The sequence below is a fragment of the Oncorhynchus gorbuscha genome, unplaced genomic scaffold, assembly GCF_021184085.1.
Source record: "Oncorhynchus gorbuscha isolate QuinsamMale2020 ecotype Even-year unplaced genomic scaffold, OgorEven_v1.0 Un_scaffold_579, whole genome shotgun sequence".
Classification (NCBI taxonomy): domain Eukaryota; kingdom Metazoa; phylum Chordata; class Actinopteri; order Salmoniformes; family Salmonidae; genus Oncorhynchus; species Oncorhynchus gorbuscha.
The window spans coordinates 87,721-112,254 of record NW_025745413.1 but is presented as its reverse complement, the minus strand read 5'-3'; the positions used below and the strand labels follow the sequence as shown (position 1 = coordinate 112,254).

At 45.0% G+C, this 24,534-nt stretch overlaps 1 protein-coding gene and 1 long non-coding RNA gene across 2 annotated transcripts; both read left to right on the top strand.

Moving 5' to 3' along the window:
* The first annotated feature begins 3,941 nt into the window (after positions 1-3,941).
* On the top strand, positions 3,942-4,862 carry LOC124018771. Its single transcript, XM_046334130.1, has 2 exons — positions 3,942-4,097; positions 4,284-4,862. Exons 1-2 carry the CDS (start codon positions 3,957-3,959, stop codon positions 4,860-4,862), a joined length of 720 nt encoding a protein of 239 aa, XP_046190086.1. The 5' UTR covers positions 3,942-3,956.
* Positions 4,863-20,027: 15,165 nt separating this feature from the next.
* On the top strand, positions 20,028-23,093 carry LOC124018772. The gene is made up of 3 exons (XR_006835681.1): positions 20,028-20,360; positions 22,063-22,180; positions 22,283-23,093. It is a non-coding gene; the product is annotated as an uncharacterized LOC124018772 (long non-coding RNA).
* Positions 23,094-24,534: the final 1,441 nt, after the last annotated feature.

The following is a 24,534-nucleotide window of genomic DNA, read 5'->3' as shown; positions in this document are numbered from 1 at the left end:
GGGTGTGAATCACTATGACCTCTCCCTCTGCCTGCCATTTGGCTGATCAGAAGCCTTCTACTCTTTCTTGCACACACATGAACAGGAGGAATGGCCTCTGCGGTAACCTCCTCCTCTATCGAATGCCTCTTCCACCTCCTCTTTCTGACTGTGTTCGACTGAGGTCACTCGTTCTCTCTCCCTGGGTGTTGGATAGTTCCTCCTCCTCTGTGTCTTTGTGAGGGTGGAGGTAGTTATCCTGTTCCGGCTCCCTCTAAGGGTGTGCACTGTAATTTATTTCGGTGTGTTGAGGGGTTCAGTGGTTTTGGAGGGAGTCTGAAGTTCGATCTCTAGCGGTGTGTGGGGTCTGTCCCGTGGTGGTGTCTCCCAAGACAGGTGATGAGGCCGAGGAAGATCACTCTGCAAGGACGGGATAGGACAGATCACAACACTGCTGCTCATTCATATTCAAACACACCTCAGATTACAGACACAAACATGGACACCCCCCACCCACAATAAACTTACCTGTACATATCAGAATCATACATTCGACAGCCACCTCTTCCCCCACATGTATTGATCACCCACCTAAAACATGTTGAGTCAATTCCAGATGCTGGAATGCAGGTGCAGTAGGGCCTAATATGTAATGATGTGATAGCATGTGTACCCCATACGTGTGTGTGTTGATGTTTTTTAAAATTTTATTTAACTTTTATTTAAACAGGGAGTCACACTGAGATTAAACATCTATTTTACCACAGTGCCCTGTAAAAGTTGAAGTCACATTGAACAACTACCATAGAGAACCTTCTCTACATAGGGATTGCATACCATATTTTTTCCATATATCAAAATAATACTTTATTGTCAATCAGCCATTACTTACTTAGATAAGGCCTCAACAAGGACCCAGTTAATGGTTGAAAAATAACTTATTTCAGTGCCAATGAGTTACACTGAGTGTATAAAACATTAAGAACACTTGCTCTTTCCATGACATTTGCTGACCAGGTGAATCCAGGTTAAAGCTATAATCCCTTATGGATGTCACTAGTTAAATCCACCTAAATCAGTATAGATAAAGAAGAGGAGACAGGTTTAAAAAAATATTGTAAGGCTTGAGACAATTTAGACTTGGATTGTGTATGTGTGCCATTCAGAGGGTGAATGGGCAAGACAAAATATTTATGTGCCTTTCAACAGGGCATGATAGTCGGTGCCAGGGGTACCAGTTTGTGTCAAGAACTGCACCGCTGCTGTTTTTTTAACGCTCAACAGTTTCCCGTGTCTATCAAGAATGGTCCACCACTCAAAAGACATACAGCCAACTTGAAACAATTGTGGGAAGCATTGGTGTCAACAGGGGCCATCATCACTGTGAATGTTTTGTACACTCATGTTTTGTATTCGGTACCAGTACATTAATAGTATTGATACCGTGTTCTTGCTGTAACCTGTAAAGCTGGGCGAGCCTGCGAGGCAGGGGGAGGTGTAGGTGATGCCATTGTCTGAACACACAGGGTCCCACTCCCCAGCCAAGCAGGAGCAGTCTCTGTTACATTCTGACAGGCTGCCATCATACACCAGGGGACATGGGGGACAGAGAAAATGGCTGGTAATAATGTTTAAATAATTGTTTAAATAATATAATTGTTGCTGAACTGTCATTGACACAGGCACAGTGTTTTTGTTTTTGCAGAATATTACAAATACGATAGTTATTCACTACTCCTATTAACTAGGTGTCATTTACATGACCTTAAGTCATTTATTTTTCAACTGAATTTTACAAAGGTGCATGACATGCAGGCGCTAAAACGTTGTCAGGAGTGGGTTTCAAACCATGCCTATAGGGGAGTCTGTGACCTGAATGACTTAATGGTTATTTTCAATGCAGTTGTGTTTTTTCTTTTTCTTTTAGGGTTTAACAAGGTTTCTCACCTATGGCCTGTGGCTTGACTTTAGATGTGGCCAGTTCGATTACCCTGCAGATTTTAAGAGTGTCTTCAGAATATGGCCATTTTGACATGAATTTTAAAATGCCTCAGATAGGACCAAAAAAGTGCCTGGAGCTATCCGTCAGGGTAAGAGTGACAACAGGTTTCCACATGTCAAAATGGGGGAAATCTTAGCAAATGGCTCAATGGTTATTCATGAGAATCGTGTTGTTGTATTGTTGAGTGTATCATGGGATCTCACCTGAAATCTGTGGCTTGACTACAAACCTGTAACCTATGCTAAGTACAGCTGTTTTCTTATTTTCCTTGATCTTTGCTCAGCTCCAGAAGGTTTGCATTTGAGAGTGTTTATTATAAATTGTTATTTCACTGTGTGAAGTTGTTATTTCATCATCATATTATTACTGCTAAGCAGCATGACTCCTGAGAGGCACTAAACAACTGTCAGAAGTGGGATTTGAACCCACGCCTTCATGGGAGATTTATACACGATACTGACTTTCACTTTCAATAGTGATTTGTTTTTATCAATGAAAAACTCCAGTCATTGATTTAACCTCAATATGGCCTTCAATGGGAAAACAGTAGTAAATCGTCATTCTCCTCAAAGCGGGCAAAAAAGTTATTTACATTTACATTTAAGTCATTTAGCAGACGCTCTTATCCAGAGCGTCTGTCGGGGAGCAAGGCATCCTGGTCCGTGACTGGGATGGTTTTCTTTTTGTAATCCGTGATTGACTGTAGACCCTGCCACATACCTCTTGTATCTGAGCCGTTGAATTGCGATTCTACTTTGTCTCTATACTGACGCTTAGCTTGTTTGATCGCCTTCTGGAGGGAATAGCTACACTGTTTGTATGTTGTTTCCGGTCACCTTGCCCTAATTAAAAGCAGTGGTTCGCGCTTTCAGTTTCATGCAAATGCTGCCATCAATCCACGGTTTCTGGTTTGGGAATGTTTTAATCGTTGCTATGGGAACGACATCTTCAACGCAAGTTCTAATGAACTCGCTCACGGAATCAGCGTATTAGTTAATGTTGTTGTCTGACGCAATACAAAACATATCCCAGTCCACGTGATGGAAGCAGTCTTGGAGCAATGAAGAGTCTTTACAATGAAGAGCTGTGAAGTTACTTGGATTTTTACGAATTATCTTTGAAAGACAGGGTCCTAAAAAAGGGACGTTTATTTTTTTGCTGAGTTTATATACATATATATAGTATTTAGAAATTCACCACATTTATGATTTTATATGGGAATCAAAAGGCTTTCATTAATGTTCACCATGTGCTGATGTGCTCAGTGTAACAGTATAATTTTAAACCGTCCCCTCGCCCATACCCGGGCGCGAACCAGGGACCTTCTGCACACATCAACAACAGTCACCCACGAAGCGTCGTTACCCATCGCTCCACAAAAGCCACTGCTCTTGCAGAGCAAGGGGAACTACTACTTCAAGGTCTCAGATCAAGTGACGTAACCAATTGAAACGCTATTTAGCGCACACCGCTAACTAAGCTAGCCGTTTCACATCCGTTAAACTCACCCCCCTTTTGACCTTCCTCCTTTTTCCGCAGCAACCAGTAATCCGGGTCAACAGCATCAATGTAACAGTATACTTTTAAACCGTCCCCTCGCCCATACCCGGGCGCGAACCAGGGACCTTCTGCACACATCAACAACAGTCACCTTCGAAGCATCGTTACCCATCGCTCCACAAAAGCCACTGCCCTTGCAGAGCAAGGGGAACTACTACTTCAAGTTCTCAGAGCAAGTGACGTAACCGATTGAAACGCTATTTAGCGCACACCGCTAACTAAGCTAGCCGTTTCACATCCGTTACACCAGCACTGTCAACAGACCCCATTATGACATCACAATGTAACGGAAGCCTTGCCATGATATCATTGCTGGTTCCATCTGACAAGCAACATTTAATTTCCACTCATTCCTTGATAGATTTCTCACAGAGATAGGTTGTTCTTATTTTAAGAGTGTTAATATTTATCATCAATGGCTTATCGAGGGAGAAAATCAAGTGAGTTTGACAAACTCCAGAAGGAGAACTCACAGATGAAGAGCGTCATCGAAAACCTGAGGAAGCAAAACATGGCTTTAAACCAACGGGATGACCAGAACAAGTTTTCAAGTTTTGTAAGGCTCATCAGCTTTTCAAACGTTTTCCCAAAAATATCACTGTTTATTTTGTGGTTTCATAGACATACAGTAGGCCTACATCCATAAAATCTTTAGCTTAAAAGTTTTTCATGACACACTGTAGAAACTATTTTGCCTTCTTCACTTATGCTATACATTTCATACTGTACCATTGTGATCCAGGGCTATCAGGAGAGCTACCCAATCGCAGAGGGCCATCGTGGCTTCATCAGTGATGCCAGACTTCTGCAGATGCAGAGAGCTGAGAGAGAGGCCATGGAAGCAAAGCAAAGAAAGATAAGTGCTATCCATGAGAATTATATCCGGACTGCTCTCATCGGTGTTGGCAGCACCTTCGCGCACCACTTCGTCCCCTCTATTCAGTGTATTCCGAGGCCGAAAGCTCCACCGAGGCCTTTGCCACGAAGGCTTGAGCACATAGCTCTGGCCCCACTGAAGAATGTGGTGGGGGTGGACGGAGCCCAAGTTCGACCCGGATCTCACTCTCTGGAGTCCATCCAGGTAAATAAGTCATTCAGCAGCAGTAGCGTGTGGCCTGTTCCCGTCCCTCCCACTGCAGCTCCTTCCAAGAGGGGCAAGAAGAAGAAGGGCAGGCGGGGAGTCAAAGCCCTGAAAGTCCAGTCGGACCAGGGCTGTGCTGACAACAACGGACCCATTGACCTGATGGAGGAGGTGAGAGACATCGAGGCTCACCTGAAGGAGGAAGACTGGAAGGTAGCATGGACTTTGAATTTATTGTAAATGTGAAAACTTGCAGTTCAAAATTATACTTGGACTGATAAATTGCCAAAACAGATAGTGGTTCCATGTCTTAAAATCAAATCAATCACATGTGCCGAACACAACAAGTGTAGACCTTTACCGTGAAACCAACAGTGCAGTTCAAGAAGAGTTAAGAAAATATTTACCAAATAAACTAAAGTAAAAAGTAATAATAATTAAAGTAACACAATGCCATAACAATAACGAGGCTAAATACAGGGGGAATCGGTACCGAGTCAGTGTGCGGAGGTACAGGTTAGAAAGGATACTCTCTTTTTGACAGCATGATAGAATAGATCCTAGAATACAGGATCTCTCTGTGTATTAGTTTATATATATACTAGTTCTATATGTATTTCTATGATGGGAGCATTCTTTTCTGGTCTACACCAAAGGTGGTACATGAAATGAAGGCCATGGGCAGGAGAAGTTTGGTTTCGGCCATGCCCACGGGGGAAATAGCCACCAGCTCTCTGGGAAGCCTGAGCTCAGTGGATATGAAGACCCCTGCTGAGCTCCGTGACTACTTGGATGTTGGGACCCCGGTCAAGTCGCGTGACAGCCCACCCAGAACTGCTCCCCCTCCTACCAAGCCCAGGAGCAAACAGACTCTGCCTATAAGGTTCCTTAGCCTGCCAAAGGCTGCCACCGGCTCAGGTCAGTCCCTCTCATGTACTCACACTAATGTAAATTAGACAGGGAGATGAAGCTAGGTAGATTGATAGAAAAACAGTAGGAAGGGAAGGTACACAAATGGCTTTAGCCCAGGGCTAAGACATTTTTCCACAATTGATTTGCCTGTTTCATGGTGAGATGACCTTTTCTCAAGGCTAATTCGACCCTGTTTCTGAGCAGGGAGAGCACCAAAAATATATGTGCTAAATTTAAAATGATATCATAATGAACTAGTGTTAAAAGCTACAAACAGTTATGGGAAAGAGAAAATACATAAATAAATACATACAGTTCATAGAGAGATAGATGTCTGCTGTCAACCCATAGACAAGATGGCAGCCAGTGAGCCAAAGGGTCAAATTAAGAACCAGGCCAGATTGCAGCCCCTGTCCAACCCAGAGCAGGCCCTGACTAAGACCTTCAAGCTACTCCACTGTGCCTCTGATGACTGGTGAGCATTCACTGTAGACAAGACCAATGGAGCTAGGCTCAAGGAAGCACAGTGTACTGTCCTTGGAAATGTAGATTTGAGCTACAGAGCGTAGAAACTTCTGAAATTAAGAGACCAGAGTCCTAATTGATGAACATCATTATAATGTTTTTGGAAAATGTTGTGGAAAATGCTTACGTTTCTTTCACTGAATTGCAGGGAGAAGAAGATCGAGGGCTTGACCTTTCTCCGTGTGATGGCTCAGAACCACATGGACATACTGATGCCTAAACTCCTTGATATCTGCCTTGCCATTATAAATGAGGTAGCTGTATTCATTCACTGCCCAATTCATTCATCTGCACAAATCTGCTACATTTGGAGAACAAGTCAAATTATTGTGTCTTGTTTCTGATGTTCGTGGGTTGTTCTGCTCAACATTAATAGCTGGTCCTGTGCGTGTTATTATGATTCAGGTGAAGAACCTGCGCTCTGCAGTGTCCTGTGCTGCCATGGCCACACTGGGCGACATGTCCGTCCACCTCCAGAGGGCCATGGACAGTGAGGTGGAGGGGACAGCATGGGTGCTGCTGCACAAAGCCAGCGAGGCCAACGCCTTCATCCGGCAGGGAGCCAACTTTGCCCTGGGTCACATGGTGCAGAGCTGCACCCCTACACGTGTCATGAATGCCCTGCTGGTCGGTGGGCTGAGCTAAAGAGGGAGAGGGGTCAATTAACACTCACTAAGGGGTAGATCCGGACTTCCCCTAATTATCCCATTATCCAAGCCTCAAAATTGAGAAGATTGAAATACTGCTAGTTTTGAATTAACTGCCTTTTTCATCAGCATGCTAGGTTATTCCACAACACTTCCGGCAGCAACTCACCCCAACGCTAGACTTCACATTTTAATGGAATGTCATTTTTTTGTTTTGTCTTATACTTCCTTGTGTTGTGCACTTCTTATTTTACCATTGCGTTATTTAGATTATGTTTTAGCCATATAAAGTGTATATATAGTGAACACTTTTTTAGATTAGGGGCTATTAGTGAGGCACTGAGGTATACGTAAGTACATGTACTCACATTCATAAATGCACTCATTAATAAATACACCATTTGTGACATTTACAAAATACATTTATAAATACGTTTATAAATGGTGAGTCAAAACATTAATCAACCATTAACAAATGCCTTGACAATAACTACTTTATAACTGGTTTATAGTACATTAGTAGTACATTATTATTCATTTACAAATTGTGAACAACACCTTATTAATTATCTGATAAGTGTTGATAAAAGGTTATGTAGAAGGATGAGCCGGTTAAGGATCGATTCAGACAAGGTGGTAGATTGTACGACAAGCGACAGGTTTATTCAGAGTAAAGATATCTGGTACACGTATATACGGGCTCCTCTGTTAGCTCATCAGAGACTAGCAGAAAAAGGCACCACGAACAGTGAGTACAAGCTTCATATACACAACAGAAAGTAGGTAAGTCCAAGCGCCGATGTAAATGCATCTTTAAACTGCATTGACTCCATGTCCAAGTCCTGAATCCACTATAAGGCAATATGAACCACATTCAAAGCACTAAATTACCTTTCCCTGAAGCTCCTATCTGATCTACCAGCTCAATAGTGGTCTACTGAAACCATACTCACCATCTCAGGGGGTGCTCAGATCATCAACCACTGACCTCCACACCATCCTCAAAACCAGCAGTCCTCTTTTGTAGGCAGATTGGTCAGTGCTCCTGTATGGCACCAACATTGTGGATTTTCATCCAATACTTCTGGACTAAGAGAACATTCTTTGGACTACAGAATTAGGTAAAATGGAAGCTGGCTACTGTCTCAGTTTTATCCTCCAAGACAGTGTGAGGATGTGTAACAACAATACCTGTGGTTTAACTTGATGATCAGGGCCAGATTACCGAATGGGCACGCAGGGCACCTGCCCTGTGGGCCCCGACCTCCAGGGAATATCATCATAAAAACTAAAAGTATTGTGGATGTATATTACAGTACGTGGACGTTTTACAATTCGTGAGCTCATTTCATAGTTTATAGCCATGTTTTATATACATTTTTGCATATTTTGTAGAAATTTGTGAGCATTTGAAAACATTTAGTGGGGATGTTTTATATCAATTTGCTTACTGGTGCTCTTCCATGCCGTCCCTCGGAGGGGTGTGTCACTTGAGTGGGTTGAGTCACTGACCTGATCTTCCTGTCTGGGTTGCCCCCCCCCGGTTTGTGCCATGGCGGAGATCTTTGTGGGCTATACTCGGCCTTGTCTCAGGATGGTAGGTTGGTGGTTGAAGATATCCCTCTAGTGGTGTGGGGGCTGTGCTTTGGAAAAGTGGGTAGGGTTATATCCTGCCTGTTTGGCCCTGTCCGGGGGTATCGTTGGATGGGACCACAGTGTCTCCCGACCTCTACTGAGTCAGCCTCCAGTATTTATGCTGCAGTAGTTTGTGTCGGGGGGCTATGGGTTGTCTGTTATATCTGGAGTATTTCTCCTGTCTTATCCGGTGTCCTGTGTGAATTTAAGTATGCGCTCTCTAATTCTCTCGTTCTCTCTTTCTTTCTCTCTTTCTTTCTTTCTTTCTTTCTTTCTTTCTTTCTTTCTCTCTCTATCTCAGGCAACTGAGCGCTCCTTGCTGTCCACAGTCCACCTGGCTGTGCTGCTGCTCCAGTTTCAACTGTTCTGCCTGTGGCTATGGAACACTAACCTGTTCACTGGACGTGCTCCCTGTCCCAGACCTGCTTTTTTCAACTCTCTAGACAGCAGGAGCGGTAGAGATACTCTGAATGATCGGCTATGAAAAGCCAACTGACATTTACTCCTGAGGTGCTGACCTGTTGCACCCTCAACAACCACTGTGATTTGTCATGTTTTGTCATTTATTATCATGTCTTGTTGTCATGTTTTGTCATTTATTATCTTGTCTTGTCCCTGTGCTTCCCATTCTATTCGTTTCCCTCTGCTGGTCTTATTAGGTTCTTTCCCTCTTTCTATCCCTCTCTCTCCCCCTCCCTCTCTCACTCTCTCGCTCTCTCTTCTCTCTATCGTTCCGTTCCTGCTCCCAGCTGTTCCTATTCCCCTAATCAATCATTTAGTCTTCCCACACCTGTTCCCGATCCTTTCCCCTGATTAGAGTCCCTATTTCTTCCTTTGTGTTCCGTTCCTGTCCTGTCGGTTCCTTGTTTAGTATTCACCGTGCTGTGTTTGTGTATCGCCCTGTCGTGTCGTGTTTTCCTCAGATGCTGCGTGGTGAGCAGGTGTCTGAGTCTGTCTGGTTCAAGTGCCTTCCCGAGGCAACCTGCTGTTCACCTGCTGTTCAAGTTCGAGTCTCCAGTTTGTCCTCGTCATATCGAGTGAAAGTTGTGTTTTTTTGTTTGTATTTACTTTACTGGATTAAAGACTCTGTTTTCGCCAAGTCGCTTTTGGGTCCTCTTTCACCAGCATGACAGAAGGAACCGACCAAGGAATGGACCCAGCGACTTCAGACGCTCGTTACACTGCCGTCGAGATCCAAGGAGCCATGCTCGGCAGACACGAGCAGGAATTGTCTGCTGCTCGCCATGCCGTGGAGAACCTGGCCGCTCAGGTTTCCGACCTCTCTGGACAGTTCCAGAGTCTACGTCTCGTGCCACCTGTTACTTCCTGGCCTGTCGAGCCTCCAGAACCTAGGGTTAATAACCCACCTTGCTACTCCGGGCAGCCCACTGAGTGCCGCTCCTTTCTCACGCAGTGTGAGATTGTGTTCTCTCTCCAACCCAACACATACTCTAGAGAGAGAGCTCGGGTTGCTTACGTCATTTCACTCCTTACTGGCCGGGCTCGAGAATGGGGCACAGCTATCTGGGAGGCAAGGGCTGATTGCTCTAACAAGTTCCAGAACTTTAAAGAGGAGATGATTCGGGTTTTTGACCGTTCAGTTTTTGGTAGGGAGGCTTCTAGGGCCCTGGCTTCCTTATGCCAAGGTGAACGGTCCATAACGGATTATTCTATTGAGTTTCGCACTCTTGCTGCCTCTAGTGAGTGGAACGAGCCGGCGCTGCTCGCTCGTTTTCTGGAGGGACTCCACGCAGTGGTTAAGGATGAGATTCTCTCCCGGGAGGTTCCTTCAGATGTGGACTCTTTGATTGCTCTCGCCATCCGCATAGAACGACGGGTAGATCTTCGTCACCGGGCTCGTGGAAGAGAGCTCGCATCAACGGTGTTTCCCTGCTCCGCATCGCAACCATCTCCCTCCTCTGGCTCAGAGTCTGAGCCCATGCAGCTGGGAGGGATTCGCATCTCGACTAAGGAGAGGGAACGGAGGATCACCAACCGCCTGTGCCTCTATTGCGGAGTTGCTGGACATTTTGTTAATTCATGTCCAGTAAAAGGCCAGAGCTCATCTGTAAGCGGAGGGCTACAGGTGAGCGCAACTACTCAAGTCTCTCCATCAAAATCCTGTACTACTTTGTCGGTCCATCTACGCTGGACCGGTTCGGGTGCTACATGTAGTGCCTTGATAGACTCTGGGGCTGAGGGTTGTTTCATGGACGAAGCATGGGTTCGGAAACATGACATTCCTTTCAGAGAGTTAGATAAGCCTACGCCCATGTTCGCCTTAGATGGTAGTCATCTTCCCAGTATCAGATTTGAGACACTACCTTTAACCCTCACAGTATCTGGTAACCACAGTGAGACTATTTCTTTTTGATTTTTCGTTCACCGTTTACACCTGTTGTTTTGGGTCATCCCTGGCTAGTATGTCATAATCCTTCTATTAATTGGTCTAGTAATTCTATCCTATCCTGGAACGTTTCTTGTCATGTGAAGTGTTTAATGTCTGCCATCCCTCCCGTTTCTTCTGTCCCTACTTCTCAGGAGGAACCTGGCGATTTGACAGGAGTGCCGGAGGAATATCATGATCTGCGCACGGTCTTCAGTCGGTCCCGAGCCAACTCCCTTCCTCCTCACCGGTCGTATGATTGTAGTATTGATCTCCTTCCGGGGACCACTCCTTCTCGGGGTAGACTATACTCTCTGTCGGCTCCCGAACGTAAGGCTCTCGAGGATTATTTGTCTGTGTCTCTTGACGCCGGTACCATAGTGCCTTCTTCCTCTCCGGCCGGGGCGGGGTTCTTTTTGTTAAGAAGAAGGACGGTACTCTGCGCCCCTGCGTGGATTATCGAGGGCTGAATGACATAACGGTTAAGAATCGTTATCCGCTTCCCCTTATGTCATCAGCCTTCGAGATTCTGCAGGGATCCAGGTGCTTTACTAAGTTGGACCTTCGTAACGCTTACCATCTCGTGCGCATCAGAGAGGGGGACGAGTGGAAAACGGCGTTTAACACTCCGTTAGGGCATTTTGAGTACCGGGTTCTGCCGTTTGGTCTCGCCAATGCGCCAGCTGTTTTTCAGGCATTAGTTAATGATGTTCTGAGAGACATGCTGAACATCTTTGTTTTTGTCTATCTTGACGATATCCTGATTTTTTCTCCGTCACTCGAGATTCATGTTCAGCACGTTCGACGTGTCCTACAGCGCCTTTTAGAGAATTGTCTCTACGTAAAGTCTGAGAAGTGCTCTTTTCATGTCTCCTCCGTTACTTTTCTCGGTTCCGTTATTTCCGCTGAAGGCATTCAGATGGATTCCGCTAAGGTCCAAGCTGTCAGTGATTGGCCCGTTCCAAGGTCACGTGTCGAGTTGCAGCGCTTTTTAGGTTTCGCTAATTTCTATCGGCGTTTCATTCGTAATTTCGGTCAAGTTGCTGCCCCTCTCACAGCTCTTACTTCTGTCAAGACGTGTTTTAAGTGGTCCGGTTCCGCCCAGGGAGCTTTTGATCTTCTAAAAGAACGTTTTACGTCCGCTCCTATCCTCGTTACTCCTGACGTCACTAGACAATTCATTGTCGAGGTTGACGCTTCAGAGGTAGGCGTGGGAGCCATTCTATCCCAGCGCTTCCAGTCTGACGATAAGGTTCATCCTTGCGCTTATTTTTCTCATCGCCTGTCGCCATCTGAGCGCAACTATGATGTGGGTAACCGTGAACTGCTCGCCATCCGCTTAGCCCTAGGCGAATGGCGACAGTGGTTGGAGGGGGCGACCGTTCCTTTTGTCGTTTGGACAGACCATAAGAACCTTGAGTACATCCGTTCTGCCAAACGACTTAATGCCCGTCAAGCTCGTTGGGCGTTGTTTTTCGCTCGTTTCGAGTTTGTGATTTCTTACCGTCCGGGTAGCAAGAACACCAAGCCTGATGCCTTATCCCGTCTGTTTAGTTCTTCTGTGGCTTCTACTGATCCCGAGGGGATTCTTCCTTATGGGCGTGTTGTCGGGTTAACAGTCTGGGGAATTGAAAGACAGGTTAAGCAAGCACTCACGCACACTGCGTCGCCGCGCTTGTCCTAGTAACCTCCTTTTCGTTCCTGTTTCCACTCGTCTGGCTGTTCTTCAGTGGGCTCACTCTGCCAAGTTAGCTGGTCATCCCGGTGTTCGAGGCACTCTTGCGTCTATTCGCCAGCGCTTTTGGTGGCCGACTCAGGAGCGTGACACGCGCCGTTTCGTGGCTGCTTGTTCGGACTGCGCGCAGACTAAGTCGGGTAACTCTCCTCCTGCCGGTCGTCTCAGACCGCTCCCCATTCCTTCTCGACCATGGTCTCACATCGCCCTAGACTTCATTACCGGTCTGCCTTTGTCTGCGGGGAAGACTGTGATTCTTACGGTTGTCGATAGGTTCTCTAAGGCGGCACATTTCATTCCCCTCGCTAAACTTCCTTCCGCTAAGGAGACGGCACAAATCATTATCGAGAATGTATTCAGAATTCATGGCCTCCCGTTAGACGCCGTTTCAGACAGAGGCCCGCAATTCACGTCACAGTTTTGGAGGGAGTTCTGTCGTTTGATTGGTGCGTCCGTCAGTCTCTCTTCCGGGTTTCATCCCCAGTCTAACGGTCAAGCAGAGAGGGCCAATCAGACGATTGGTCGCATACTACGCAGCCTTTCTTTCAGAAACCCTGCGTCTTGGGCAGAACAGCTCCCCTGGGCAGAATACGCTCACAATTCGCTTCCTTCGTCTGCTACCGGGTTATCTCCGTTTCAGAGTAGTCTGGGTTACCAGCCTCCTCTGTTCTCATCCCAGCTTGCCGAGTCCAGCGTTCCCTCCGCTCAAGCGTTTGTCCAACGTTGTGAGCGCACCTGGAGGAGGGTGAGGTCTGCACTTTGCCGTTACAGGGCACAGACTGTGAGAGCCGCCAATAAACGCAGGATTAAGAGTCCAAGGTATTGTTGCGGCCAGAGAGTGTGGCTTTCCACTCGCAACCTTCCTCTTACGACAGCTTCTCGTAAGTTGACTCCGCGGTTCATTGGTCCGTTCCGTGTCTCCCAGGTCGTCAATCCTGTCGCTGTGCGACTGCTTCTTCCGCGACATCTTCGTCGCGTCCATCCTGTCTTCCATGTCTCCTGTGTCAAGCCCTTTCTTCGCACCCCCGTTCGTCTTCCCTCCCCCCTCCCGTCCTTGTCGAGAGCGCACCTATTTACAAGGTACATAAGATCATGGACATGCGTTCTCGGGGACGGGGTCACCAATACTTAGTGGATTGGGAGGGTTACGGTCCTGAGGAGAGGAGTTGGGTTCCGTCTCGGGACGTGCTGGACCGTTCACTCATCGATGATTTCCTCCGTTGCCGCCAGGATTCCTCCTCGAGTGCGCCAGGAGGCGCTCGGTGAGTGGGGGTACTGTCATGTTTTGTCATTTATTATCTTGTCTTGTCCCTGTGCTTCCCATTCTATTCGTTTCCCTCTGCTGGTCTTATTAGGTTCTTTCCCTCTTTCTATCCCTCTCTCTCCCCTCCCTCTCTCACTCTCTCGCTCTCTCTTCTCTCTATCGTTCCGTTCCTGCTCCCAGCTGTTCCTATTCCCCTAATCAATCATTTAGTCTTCCCACACCTGTTCCCGATCCTTTCCCCTGATTAGAGTCCCTATTTCTTCCTTTGTGTTCCGTTCCTGTCCTGTCGGTTCCTTGTTTAGTATTCACCGTGCTGTGTTTGTGTATCGCCCTGTCGTGTCGTGTTTTCCTCAGATGCTGCGTGGTGAGCAGGTGTCTGAGTCTGTCTGGTTCAAGTGCCTTCCCGAGGCAACCTGCTGTTCACCTGCTGTTCAAGTTCGAGTCTCCAGTTTGTCCTCGTCATATCGAGTGAAAGTTGTGTTTTTTTGTTTGTATTTACTTTACTGGATTAAAGACTCTGTTTTCGCCAAGTCGCTTTTGGGTCCTCTTTCACCAGCATGACACTTGTCCCTGTGCTTCCCATTCTATTCGTTTCCCTCTGCTGGTCTTATTAGGTTCTTTCCCTCTTTCTATCCCTCTCTCTCCCCCTCCCTCTCTCACTCTCTCGCTCTCTCTTCTCTCTATCGTTCCGTTCCTGCTCCCAGCTGTTCCTATTCCCCTAATCATCATTTAGCCTTCCCACACCTGTTCCCGATCCTTTTCCCTGATTAGAGTCCCTATTTCTCTCCTTGTTTCCCGTACCTGCCCCGTCGGATCCTCATTTATATTCACCGTGCTGTGTCTATGTTTTGCCCTGTCGTGTCGTGTTTCCCTCAGATGCTGCGTGGTGAGCAGGTGTCTGAGTCTGCTAGGTTCAAGTGCCTTCCCGAGGCAACCTGCAGTTCTCGATCAAGTCTCCAGTCTGTTCTCGTCTTTACGTGTAGTATTATGCTTTTTGTTTTGTAAAGTTTATTCTGGATTAAATACTCTGTTTTCGCCAAGTCGCTTTTGGGTCCTCATTCACCAGCATGACATGATTATTATTATTTGACCCTGCTGGTCATCTATGAACATTTGAACATCTTGGCAATGTTCTGTTATAATCTCCACCCGGCACAGCCAGAAGAGGACTAGCCACTCCTCATAGCCTGGTTCCTCTCTAGGTTCTGGCATTTCTAGGGAGTTTTTCCTAGCCACCGTGCTTCTACACCTGCATTGCTTGCTGTCAGGAGGAATGGGCCAACATTCACCCAACTTATTGCGGGAAGCTTGTGGAAGGCTACCCAAAATGTTTGACCCAAGTTAAACAATTTAACGGCACAAATACTAATTGAGTGTATGTAAACTTCTGACCCACTGGGAATGTGATGAAAGAAATACAAGCTGAAATAAATAATTCTCTCTACTATTATTCTGACATTTCACATTCTTAAAATAAAGTGGTGATCCTACATGACCTAAAACGGAATTGTACTAAGATTAAATTTCAGGAATTGTGAAAAGGAATTGTGAGTTTAAATGTATTTGGCTAAGGTGTATGTAAACTTTAGACTTCAACTGTATATTTCCCCTATAGGAAACAATGGTACGACCTCAGAGTTCCACAAGCAATTTTTTGTTGTTGTTTACGTTACAACGTGGGCATGTCTCATTGCCAACAATAGTGAAGCAGGCATTGTGACGTAGAACAATGGGCTGGGAATAGAACTTTTGTAAAACGAGTTGGTGCCACAGTGCTCAATAGAACTAATAGGAGCTGGCAGGGTGAAAAATGCTCTAAAATAAGGCCTGTTTTTTTTGCCTATTTAAATAATATAATATAATATATGCCATTTAGCAGACAGAAGCTGGGATATGGTAATATTATGAAACTGGGCTCCACGGCGGATGCAATGAACTATTTTTTTTATCAGAAAAAAGCATTGTTAAAATTTTCATGAGTCCAGCCTAACTGGATCATCTAGGCTAGTCACTTCTCAGGGAAAGGATGCTCTTCAGTCGGCCTCTTGTCCACGAAGTGATAGGAACACTCATAGGGTCGGTTTGGTGGTTTCTTCAAGTTCAATGCTTTGAGCCAAAGCCGAAGAGACTCCTCATCCATAGGAGGTGGGTGCAAATCTAAAGGTGCACAACTGCACTCCAATCTCAAAAAGGTTTGGGGGACAAAACCATCCTGCTCCATGAACAGCTTCCGTTTCTGCCAGTTATTGTGGAATCCCCTTACCGAACATTAAATGCCCATTTTTCATGAATCCATGTTTGGGAAGTTATCGAGTTAGTTAGCTAGCTAGCTGCAAACTACTGTCCGGAAGTGCTTAACCGGAAGTCCCCCACAAAAAAATATATTTACAGACCCCGCCCATATTTCCATTAAAAACGTGACAGAACCAAACCAATCAGTTAAGTATATAGTGGATGAAGGCATTCACAGCTGACCGCTCAGACGGGCGAGGGCATTCCAGCCAAATATTTTTTACTTGGTCCTTCTAGCCGGATTTAGTGACCAACAGTTTTTTACATGGTCCGTCATTTCTCCGGATTTAGCTACCAATAGATTTTACAGATAACCAAGATACAGTGGGGAGAACTAGTATTTGATACACTGCCGGTTTTGCAGGTTTTCCTACTTACAAAGCATGTAGAGGTCTGTAATTTTTATCATAGGTACACTTCAACTGATAGAGACGGAAAATCCAAATCTAAACCAAAAATCCATAAAATCACATTGTATGATTTTTAAGTAATTAATTTGCATTTTTATTGCATGACATAACTATTTGATACATCAGAAAATCAGAACTTAATATTTGGTACAGAAACCTTGTTTGCAATTACAGAGAAATTTCCTGTAGTTCTTGACCAGGTTTGCACACACTGCAGTAGGGATTTTGGCCCACTCCTCCATACAGACCTTCTCCAGATCCTTTAGGTTTCGGGGCTGTCACTGGGCAATAAGGACTTTCAGCTCCCTTCAAAGATTTCCTATTGGGTTCAGGTCTGGAGACTGGCGAGGCCACTCCAGGACCTTGAGATGCTACTTAAGGAGCCACTCCTTAGTTGCCCTGGCTGTGTGTTTCGGGTCGTTGTCATGCTGGAAGACCCAGCCACGACCCATATGCAATGCTCTTACTGAGGGAAGGAGGTTGTTGGCCAAGATCTCGCGATACATGGCCCCATCCATCCTCCCCTCAATATGGTGCAGTCGTCCTGTCCCCTTTGCAGAAAAGCATCCCCAAAGAATGATGTTTCCACCTCCATACTTCATGATTGGGATGGTGTTCTTGGGGTTGTACTCATCCTTCTTCTTCCTCCAAACACAGCGAGTGGAGTTTAGACCAAAAAGCTCTATTTTTGTCTCATCAGACCACATGACCTTCTCCCATTCCTCCTCTGGATCATCCTGATGGTCATTGGGAAACTTCAGACGGGCCTGGACATTCTCTGGCGTAGTGTGTTACTAATGTTTTTCTTTGAGACTGTGGTCCCAGCTCTCTTCAGGTCATTGACTAGGTCCTGCCGTGTAGTTCTGGGCTGATCCCTCACCTTCCTCATGATCATTTATGCCCCACGCAGTGAGATCTTGCATGGAGCCCCAGACCGAGGATGGTTGACCGTCATCTTGAACTTCTTCCATTTTCTAATAATTGCGCCAACAGTTGTTGCCTTCTCACCAAGCTACTTGCCTATTGCCCTGTAGCTCATCCCAGCCTTGTGCAGGTCTACAATTTTATCCCTTATGTCCTTACACAGCTCTCTGGTTTTGGCCATTGTGGAGAGGTTGGAGTCTGTTTGATTGAGTGTGTGAACAGGTGTCTTTTATACAGGTAACAAGTTCAAACAGGTGCAGTTAATACAGGCAATGAGTGGAGAACAGGAGGGGTTCTTAACTTCTTGCGTCGAGCCATCCCGGATCCGGGATCGTGACTACAGCCTCAAGTCCATTACCATAACGCAACGTTAACTATTCAAGAAAATCGCAAATGAAATGAAATCAATATGCTAGCTCTCAAGCTTAGCCTTTTGTTAACAACACTGTCATCTCAGATTTTCAAAATATGCTTCTCAACCATTACAAAACAAGCATTTGTGTAACAGTATTGATAGCTAGCGTAGCATTTAGCGTTAGCATTCAGCAGGCAACATTATCACAATAACCAGAAAAGCATTCAAATAAAATTATTTACCTTTGAAGAACTTCAGATGTTTTCAATGAGGAGACTCTCAGTTAGATAGCAAATGTTCAGTTTTTCCTGAAAGATAATTTGTTTAGGACAAACCGCTCCGTTTTCTGCATCACGTTTAGCTACGAAAAAAACCTGTATCCAGGATTGTGTAAATCTATCCGCAAGCTCATTAGCAAAACGCAACGTTAACTATTCATGAAAATCGCAAATGAAATGAAATAAATCTATTTGCTCTCAAGCTTAGCCTTTTGTTAACAACACTGTCATCTCAGATTTTCAAAAATATGCTTCTCAACCATAGCAAAACAAGCATTTGTGTAACAGTATTGATAGCCTAGCATAGGATTATGCCTGACATTCAGCATGCAACATTTTCACAAAAAACAGAAAAGCATTCAAATAAAATAATTTACCTTTGAAGAACTTCAGATGTTTTCAATGAGGAGACTCTCAGTTAAATAGCAAATGTTCAGTTTTTCCTGAAAGATTATTTGTTTAGGACAAATCGCTCCGTTTTCTTCATCACGTTTGGGTAAGAAAAAGAAAAGAAAAATTAAGTCATTAAAACGCGAACTTTTTTCCAAATTAACTCCATAATATCGACAGAAACATGGCAAACCGATGTTTAGAATCAATCCTCAAGGTGTTTTTTACATATCTATCGACGATAAATCCATCGTGGCAGTTGACTTTCTCTTCTGAAGAAATGGAACGCACATGGACCTAAAGATTACGCAATAATTTTGACACTGGGCGGACACCTGGTAAATGTAGTCTCTTATGGTCAATCTTCCAAAGATATGCCTACAAATACGTCACAATGCTGCCGACACCTTGGAGAAACGACACAAAGGGCAGGCTCATTCCTGGCGCATTCACAGCCATATGAGGAGACATTGGAACACAGCGCCTTCAGAATCTGGGGCATTTCCTGTATGAAACTTCATCTTGGTTTCGCCTGTAGCATTAGTTCTGAGGCACTCACAGATAATATCTTTGCAGTTTTGGAAACGTCAGAGTTTTTTCTTTCCAAAGCTGTCAATTACATGCATAGTCGAGCATCTTTTCGTGACAAAATATCTTGTTTAAAACGGGAACGTTTTTTATCCAAAAATTAAAAGGGCGCCTATCTCGAAGAAGTTAAAGAAAAACTAACTGGTCTGTGAGAGCTGGAATTCTTACTGGTTGGTAGGTGATCAAATACTACTGCTCCTAAATTGTAATGTTGTTAATGTATTTGTTTTTGAATAAAGATTTATTTAATGTGTAGGTGAATAGTTGGGTTTGATTTAAAGTTAAAGTTTTGACCAATAAGGTCGCTTGTTAAGCTGTGGCCAATGGGAGAATGGACCTGGTTAATGGGAGGCTTGGGGGAAAAAGAGACTTTGAGAAAAGATGGACGTTTTACATTAGGACCGTTGGTGAAGAAAATAATAAAAGAAGACGACAAAACGAGAACAAAACGCATACCTACTAATACATGAATGGAAATACCGATTTAATTTGATAAGAGAGTTGTTATAACTTTGTTAAGACTTAACTTTGTAAAGACTGAAGCTGCCGTCTCATCGTGGAGGTATTTGACAGCCTTGAGGTTAGCCTAGCATCGTGTAACACCAAGAGATAATTGGTTGAGAAAGCTTAACGAGTTCATGTTCCCATGGGATATCGGTTACTGTTATATAAATATTCATACACATAGCTCATATATTATACAGCGCTAAGCTAATCCACCTGACTCAAGTCATCTTACATACCCCTGCTAAAACAGGAACTAGCTCACACAGCCAGCAATAAAACTACCCCCCTAACACTATCTCCTCAGCTTTGTTGTCTCCCGACCCCAGGAAACAAAGACATTCCATTCCATCGCATGAACACATACACCCAGCCACAAAAACTGCCCCTCTATCTCACGAACCCCTGACACAAACATTTCCTAGTATAAACACTCTTTCCCCCTTCTACTGGTCGGGTGCCCAGAACAGAAGACTGCTGTGCACCAATGGGGGCTTCTACTCTGGCTAGAGCGGGTCCGCCTCCAACCCTACGGGACCATTCAGAAGGCGTCACGACAAGACTCTACCTACTTTATTCTATGTATAAAAATGAATGTAACCTTTGTATAAGTTCTCTTTTCCACCTGACTTCTTACCGAGTTATATGAACTAGATCCGTGCACGTAAAACTGCGGGACAAGATTACTTTTAACTCATTAAAACTGCCTTTTGTTTCAACTGAAATACACTCTGTCCAGCGCCCGTGATTTGGTCTCGACTCTCCAGTATTTAAACACTAACATTACGGCTAAGGAGTACTGTCTGCATTGATAGCGGTGCTTGCTGTGGATGTTGTGAGGAAGGAAACTTGCAAGGAACTGCCATACTTCGCTGAAGGAATATCTACAAGTAGTGAGTAATCACAATGTGAGGTGCTTCTGGACTTTGTGTGTCGTCGTTTTTTTAAAGCTCCAACGGATTATTAAGCTTGAAATAATTTGGACATGGGTTGTGCACGACTCACTGGGGTTTATACTCTTTATTTATTTTTGATGTTGTGCTATGAAAATGTAATAATACACATATTGAACCTTATGTATGTTGGCCTATCCTGATACAATAACAGAAACCTATAATAATTTCATTTTATGTTAATAACCTGTTGTCATCACCCTAGACAGTTTACAATAGGAATTCTTATTGGAGATGTCCTTCCCACCTATCATCCCATGCTGTTGAGATACTCTACATAAGTTAATAATGTGAGAGTCATATTCGAGCCTGGTGAGAGTTCTTGGCCTAACCACAGGGGTTACTTGAAAAGACTCATGAGACCATAGGCCTTCTGGTAAAATGCACATGAGGGGGTAGGGTACTTCAGGGGTACTCCGGGCAGAGCAAAATTCAGTTGGTGGTACAGTAACCAAAAAAGTTGGGAACCACTGGTATAGCCTATGCACACGGTTGACTGTCTCTCTGCCTGCCCCGATCCTCACTCTCCCTCGCCTGCTCCCTTTATGAAAAACGCTAGTGTGCGTTTCTCTTCGGTCTGTTGCGTGTTGAATAGCTCAGCATACTCATTGATGGCCCTTGCTTTAGTGAATTTGCACGAGACATTGCAAGCCAAGAAATTGCACAATACATAATTTCAATACCCTATTGTCTTGTTTTGCACACTTCGTACAAAATAACACAATGCAGTACTTTTTATTTTTCTTCATTTTTTACCCCATTTTCTCCCCAATTTCATGGTATCCAATTATTTTTAGTAGCTACTATCTTGTCTCATCGCTACAACTCCCATACGGGCTCAGGAGAGGCGAAGGTTGAAAGTCATGCGTCCTCCGCCGCACTGCTTCTTAATACAGCGCACATCCAGCCAGCCACACCAATGTGTCGGTGTTCCGTGCACCTGGCAACCTTGGTTAGCTCGCACTGCGCCCGGCCTGCCACAGGAGTCGCTGGTGCGCGATGAGACAAGGACATCCCTACCGGCCACGCCCTCCCTAACCCGGACGACGCTAGGCCAATTGTGCGTCGCCCCACGACCTCCCGGTCGCAGCCGGTTACGACAGAGCCTGGGCGTGAACCCAGAGTCTCTGATGGCACAGATGGCGCTGCAGTACAGCTCCCTTAATCACTGTGCCACCCGGGAGGCCACTACAGGATATTTCTTAACGTAATTCTTAGCTAGCTATAACTGACATGTTCACTTATCTCCAACCAGGATCAATCTGCCCATGACCTAACCATTTGGGTGGTCTTAACCAATCATAGCACAGTATGATATGGCGGTAAAATGCATCCAATTACAATTCAGTATGTTTACACATGAATATTACATCCCCCTTCTCTTAAAACAAAATAAATGTTTACATATTCTACGGGTTTCATTTAAATACATGCTCTGTAGTTTGATCTCAAGGTAGGTAACCATTTATATTGCATACTACACCAACTGATTCAACAGACTCAAACAATAATCCAACATACTGTTACTTTTCAAACAAGGATTCTCAGCAACTCAGCTTTCACTGTAGAAATAACATCTTAACAATTCAAACAAATACAATACCAAAGCATTTCAAGTGAACTTTCAATAACATGTTTACAGTCTTGAACTCTTTTAGGGCAGCGATCCGCCTAGCTCTGGGCTTGACCTCTCTTCCTGACCTTGTGCGATATGATGCTGAGCATGCTTCTGTCAGTCAACAGTTCTTGTGATGTTGCAGGTAAGTATGGTGTATGTTGTGCTGTGTGTGTGTGTTTAGTCCATCACGTTCTCTTTCAGGGGAACAGTTCATCTCATCAGTGTGTTGTTCTTTTGTGTTCAGTAGGTGACGACGATTGCAGTGTGATCCTTCTGCGGTGCGGACGTGATATGAACGTTCTGTGTCAGCTGGCTGGATGATGACTACTGTCTTCCAGAGGCCATGCTCCTCGATTCTCACTGACTCTCCGTCGATCAGTGATGGCAGTGGTCTAGCTGACCTGTCGTAGTATTGTTATATAAATAATCTAATATCAAGCATTACTAGCAGACCAAAGCTCTGGTTAAACCGGATGCCCTCAGATAACTCTGGGCCAGGTGTCCTCAGTCAAGTTTAGAGCCTACATGCAATAACACGATTATCCGAAGGACACACAGCTGCCATCACGCAAATATACTCCCCTGTAACTACAAAGATCAGCCTGCAACACTAACGAGCTTAGAGTGCCAAACTATCTCACTAACATTGAACCCTACCCTACATGCACTCCTGCATAAACAGGAAACACCTGTGCCTAAAGCAGACACTGCTAGTTTCCCCTATCTTACGTTCCTTGACACACAAACATCTCATGAAGCAACGCACACTCACACTCCACCCCCCCCCTACTGGTCGGGTGACGTGAGCAGAGGACTCTGCTATGCACCAATGGGGCGCCTCTGACTAGAGCAGGCCCGCCTCCAACTCTTCAGGACCAGTCAGAAGACCAACACGACAAGACTCCACCTACGTTATTCTGTGTATACATTCTGTTGTAAACTCTGGCGAGGCAGCCTAATTATTCTGACTTCTCACAGAGTCACATTGCTTAGGTCCGTGCACGATAAACGGCAGGACAAGATATCTTTGACTCAATAAACTGCCTTTTTGATACACCTGATTCCACTCTGTCCAGCGTCGTTGTTTTGCATTCCCTCTCCAATATGTATACACCAACAGTATCGTTTTTGTTGTTGTTGTCTCTGTGCACGTTTTCCATGCATTTCCTATTAGCTGACGACCTCAGTTTCAGCTGTTGGTTGGTGCTGTTGGTTGGTTGAGCGAAGTCTGCGGCTCATCAACAGCTGGGCTGGTGATTTGAAGTTGTCAACTGGAGTGTTGCGATATTCAAGAAGACTGAGGTAGGGGTCTCTCTTGTTTGCTTTTGCTTTGTCCATGAGTGATTTAGCAATCTGCACAGATTTTTCAGCAAGGCCATTACTTTGAGGGTAATATGGGCTTGTGGTGACGTGTAAACTCCCATGCTTTTGTGAAGGATTCAAACTCATTTGATTTGTAACAGTGCCCATTGTCAGATGTTAAATTCTCTACAATGCCATGCCTGGCAAAGGCTGCTTTCAGCTTGTGTATCACAGCTGCAGATGTGGTGCTGTGAAGCTTGTAGAGTTAGAAGTATCTGCTGTAGTAGTCCACTGTTAAGATGTAGTCCTCGTTGTTCCAGGTGAACAGATCGGTTGCCACGACCTGCCAAGGTCGGTCTGGGATACAGTGAGGTAACATTGGCTCTTTGGTGTTTGAGTGGCTTCATTCAAAACATATGGCGCATTTACCAACAATGTCCTCTATTTGTTTGCACATTCCGGGCCAAAACAAAATGTCCCGTGCTCTCCGTTTGCATTTTTCCATGCCCATGTGTCCAGCATGGATCTTTGTCAAAATCTCTTCTCTGAGACTGGAAGGAATAATGTGTTCTCTCCTTTGAAAATTATTCCGTTTATCTGTGATAGTTCATCACGATGGTTCCAGTATTCTGAGACGCCGTGAGGGCATTTTCTCCTCTCCTCAGGCCATCCGTCCTGTATGACTTTCCTCAGCTGTGCGAGTTGTGAGTCCTTTTCCGTTTCTGCTTGGATCTCTTTTTGATTTGATTTAGATCTCCTTCAGTTTTGTGTCACTAACTGGTAAGTTGCTGTACACAGTGTACACTTGCATGTCCAGACATACTCGGATGTTGCCTATGCGAGGTTTCTCCACCACCACTAGCGCGTTCACCCAGTCAGCCGGTTCTGTAACCTTGGTGACTATGTCACATTGCTCCATGCTCTCCAACTCTTTCTTCAGAAGGGCACGGAGAGCAAGGGGAATCTTTCTCTGTGGGTACATTTACATTTAAGTCATTTAGCAGATGCTCTTATCCAGAGCGACTTACAAATTGGTGCATTCACCTTATGACATCCAGTGGAACAGTCACTTTACAATAGTGCATCTAAATCTTAAAGGGGGGGGGGGTGAGAGGGATTACTAATCCTATCCTAGGTATTCCTTAAAGAGGTGGGGTTTCAGGTGTCTCCGGAAGGTGGTGATTGACTCCGCTG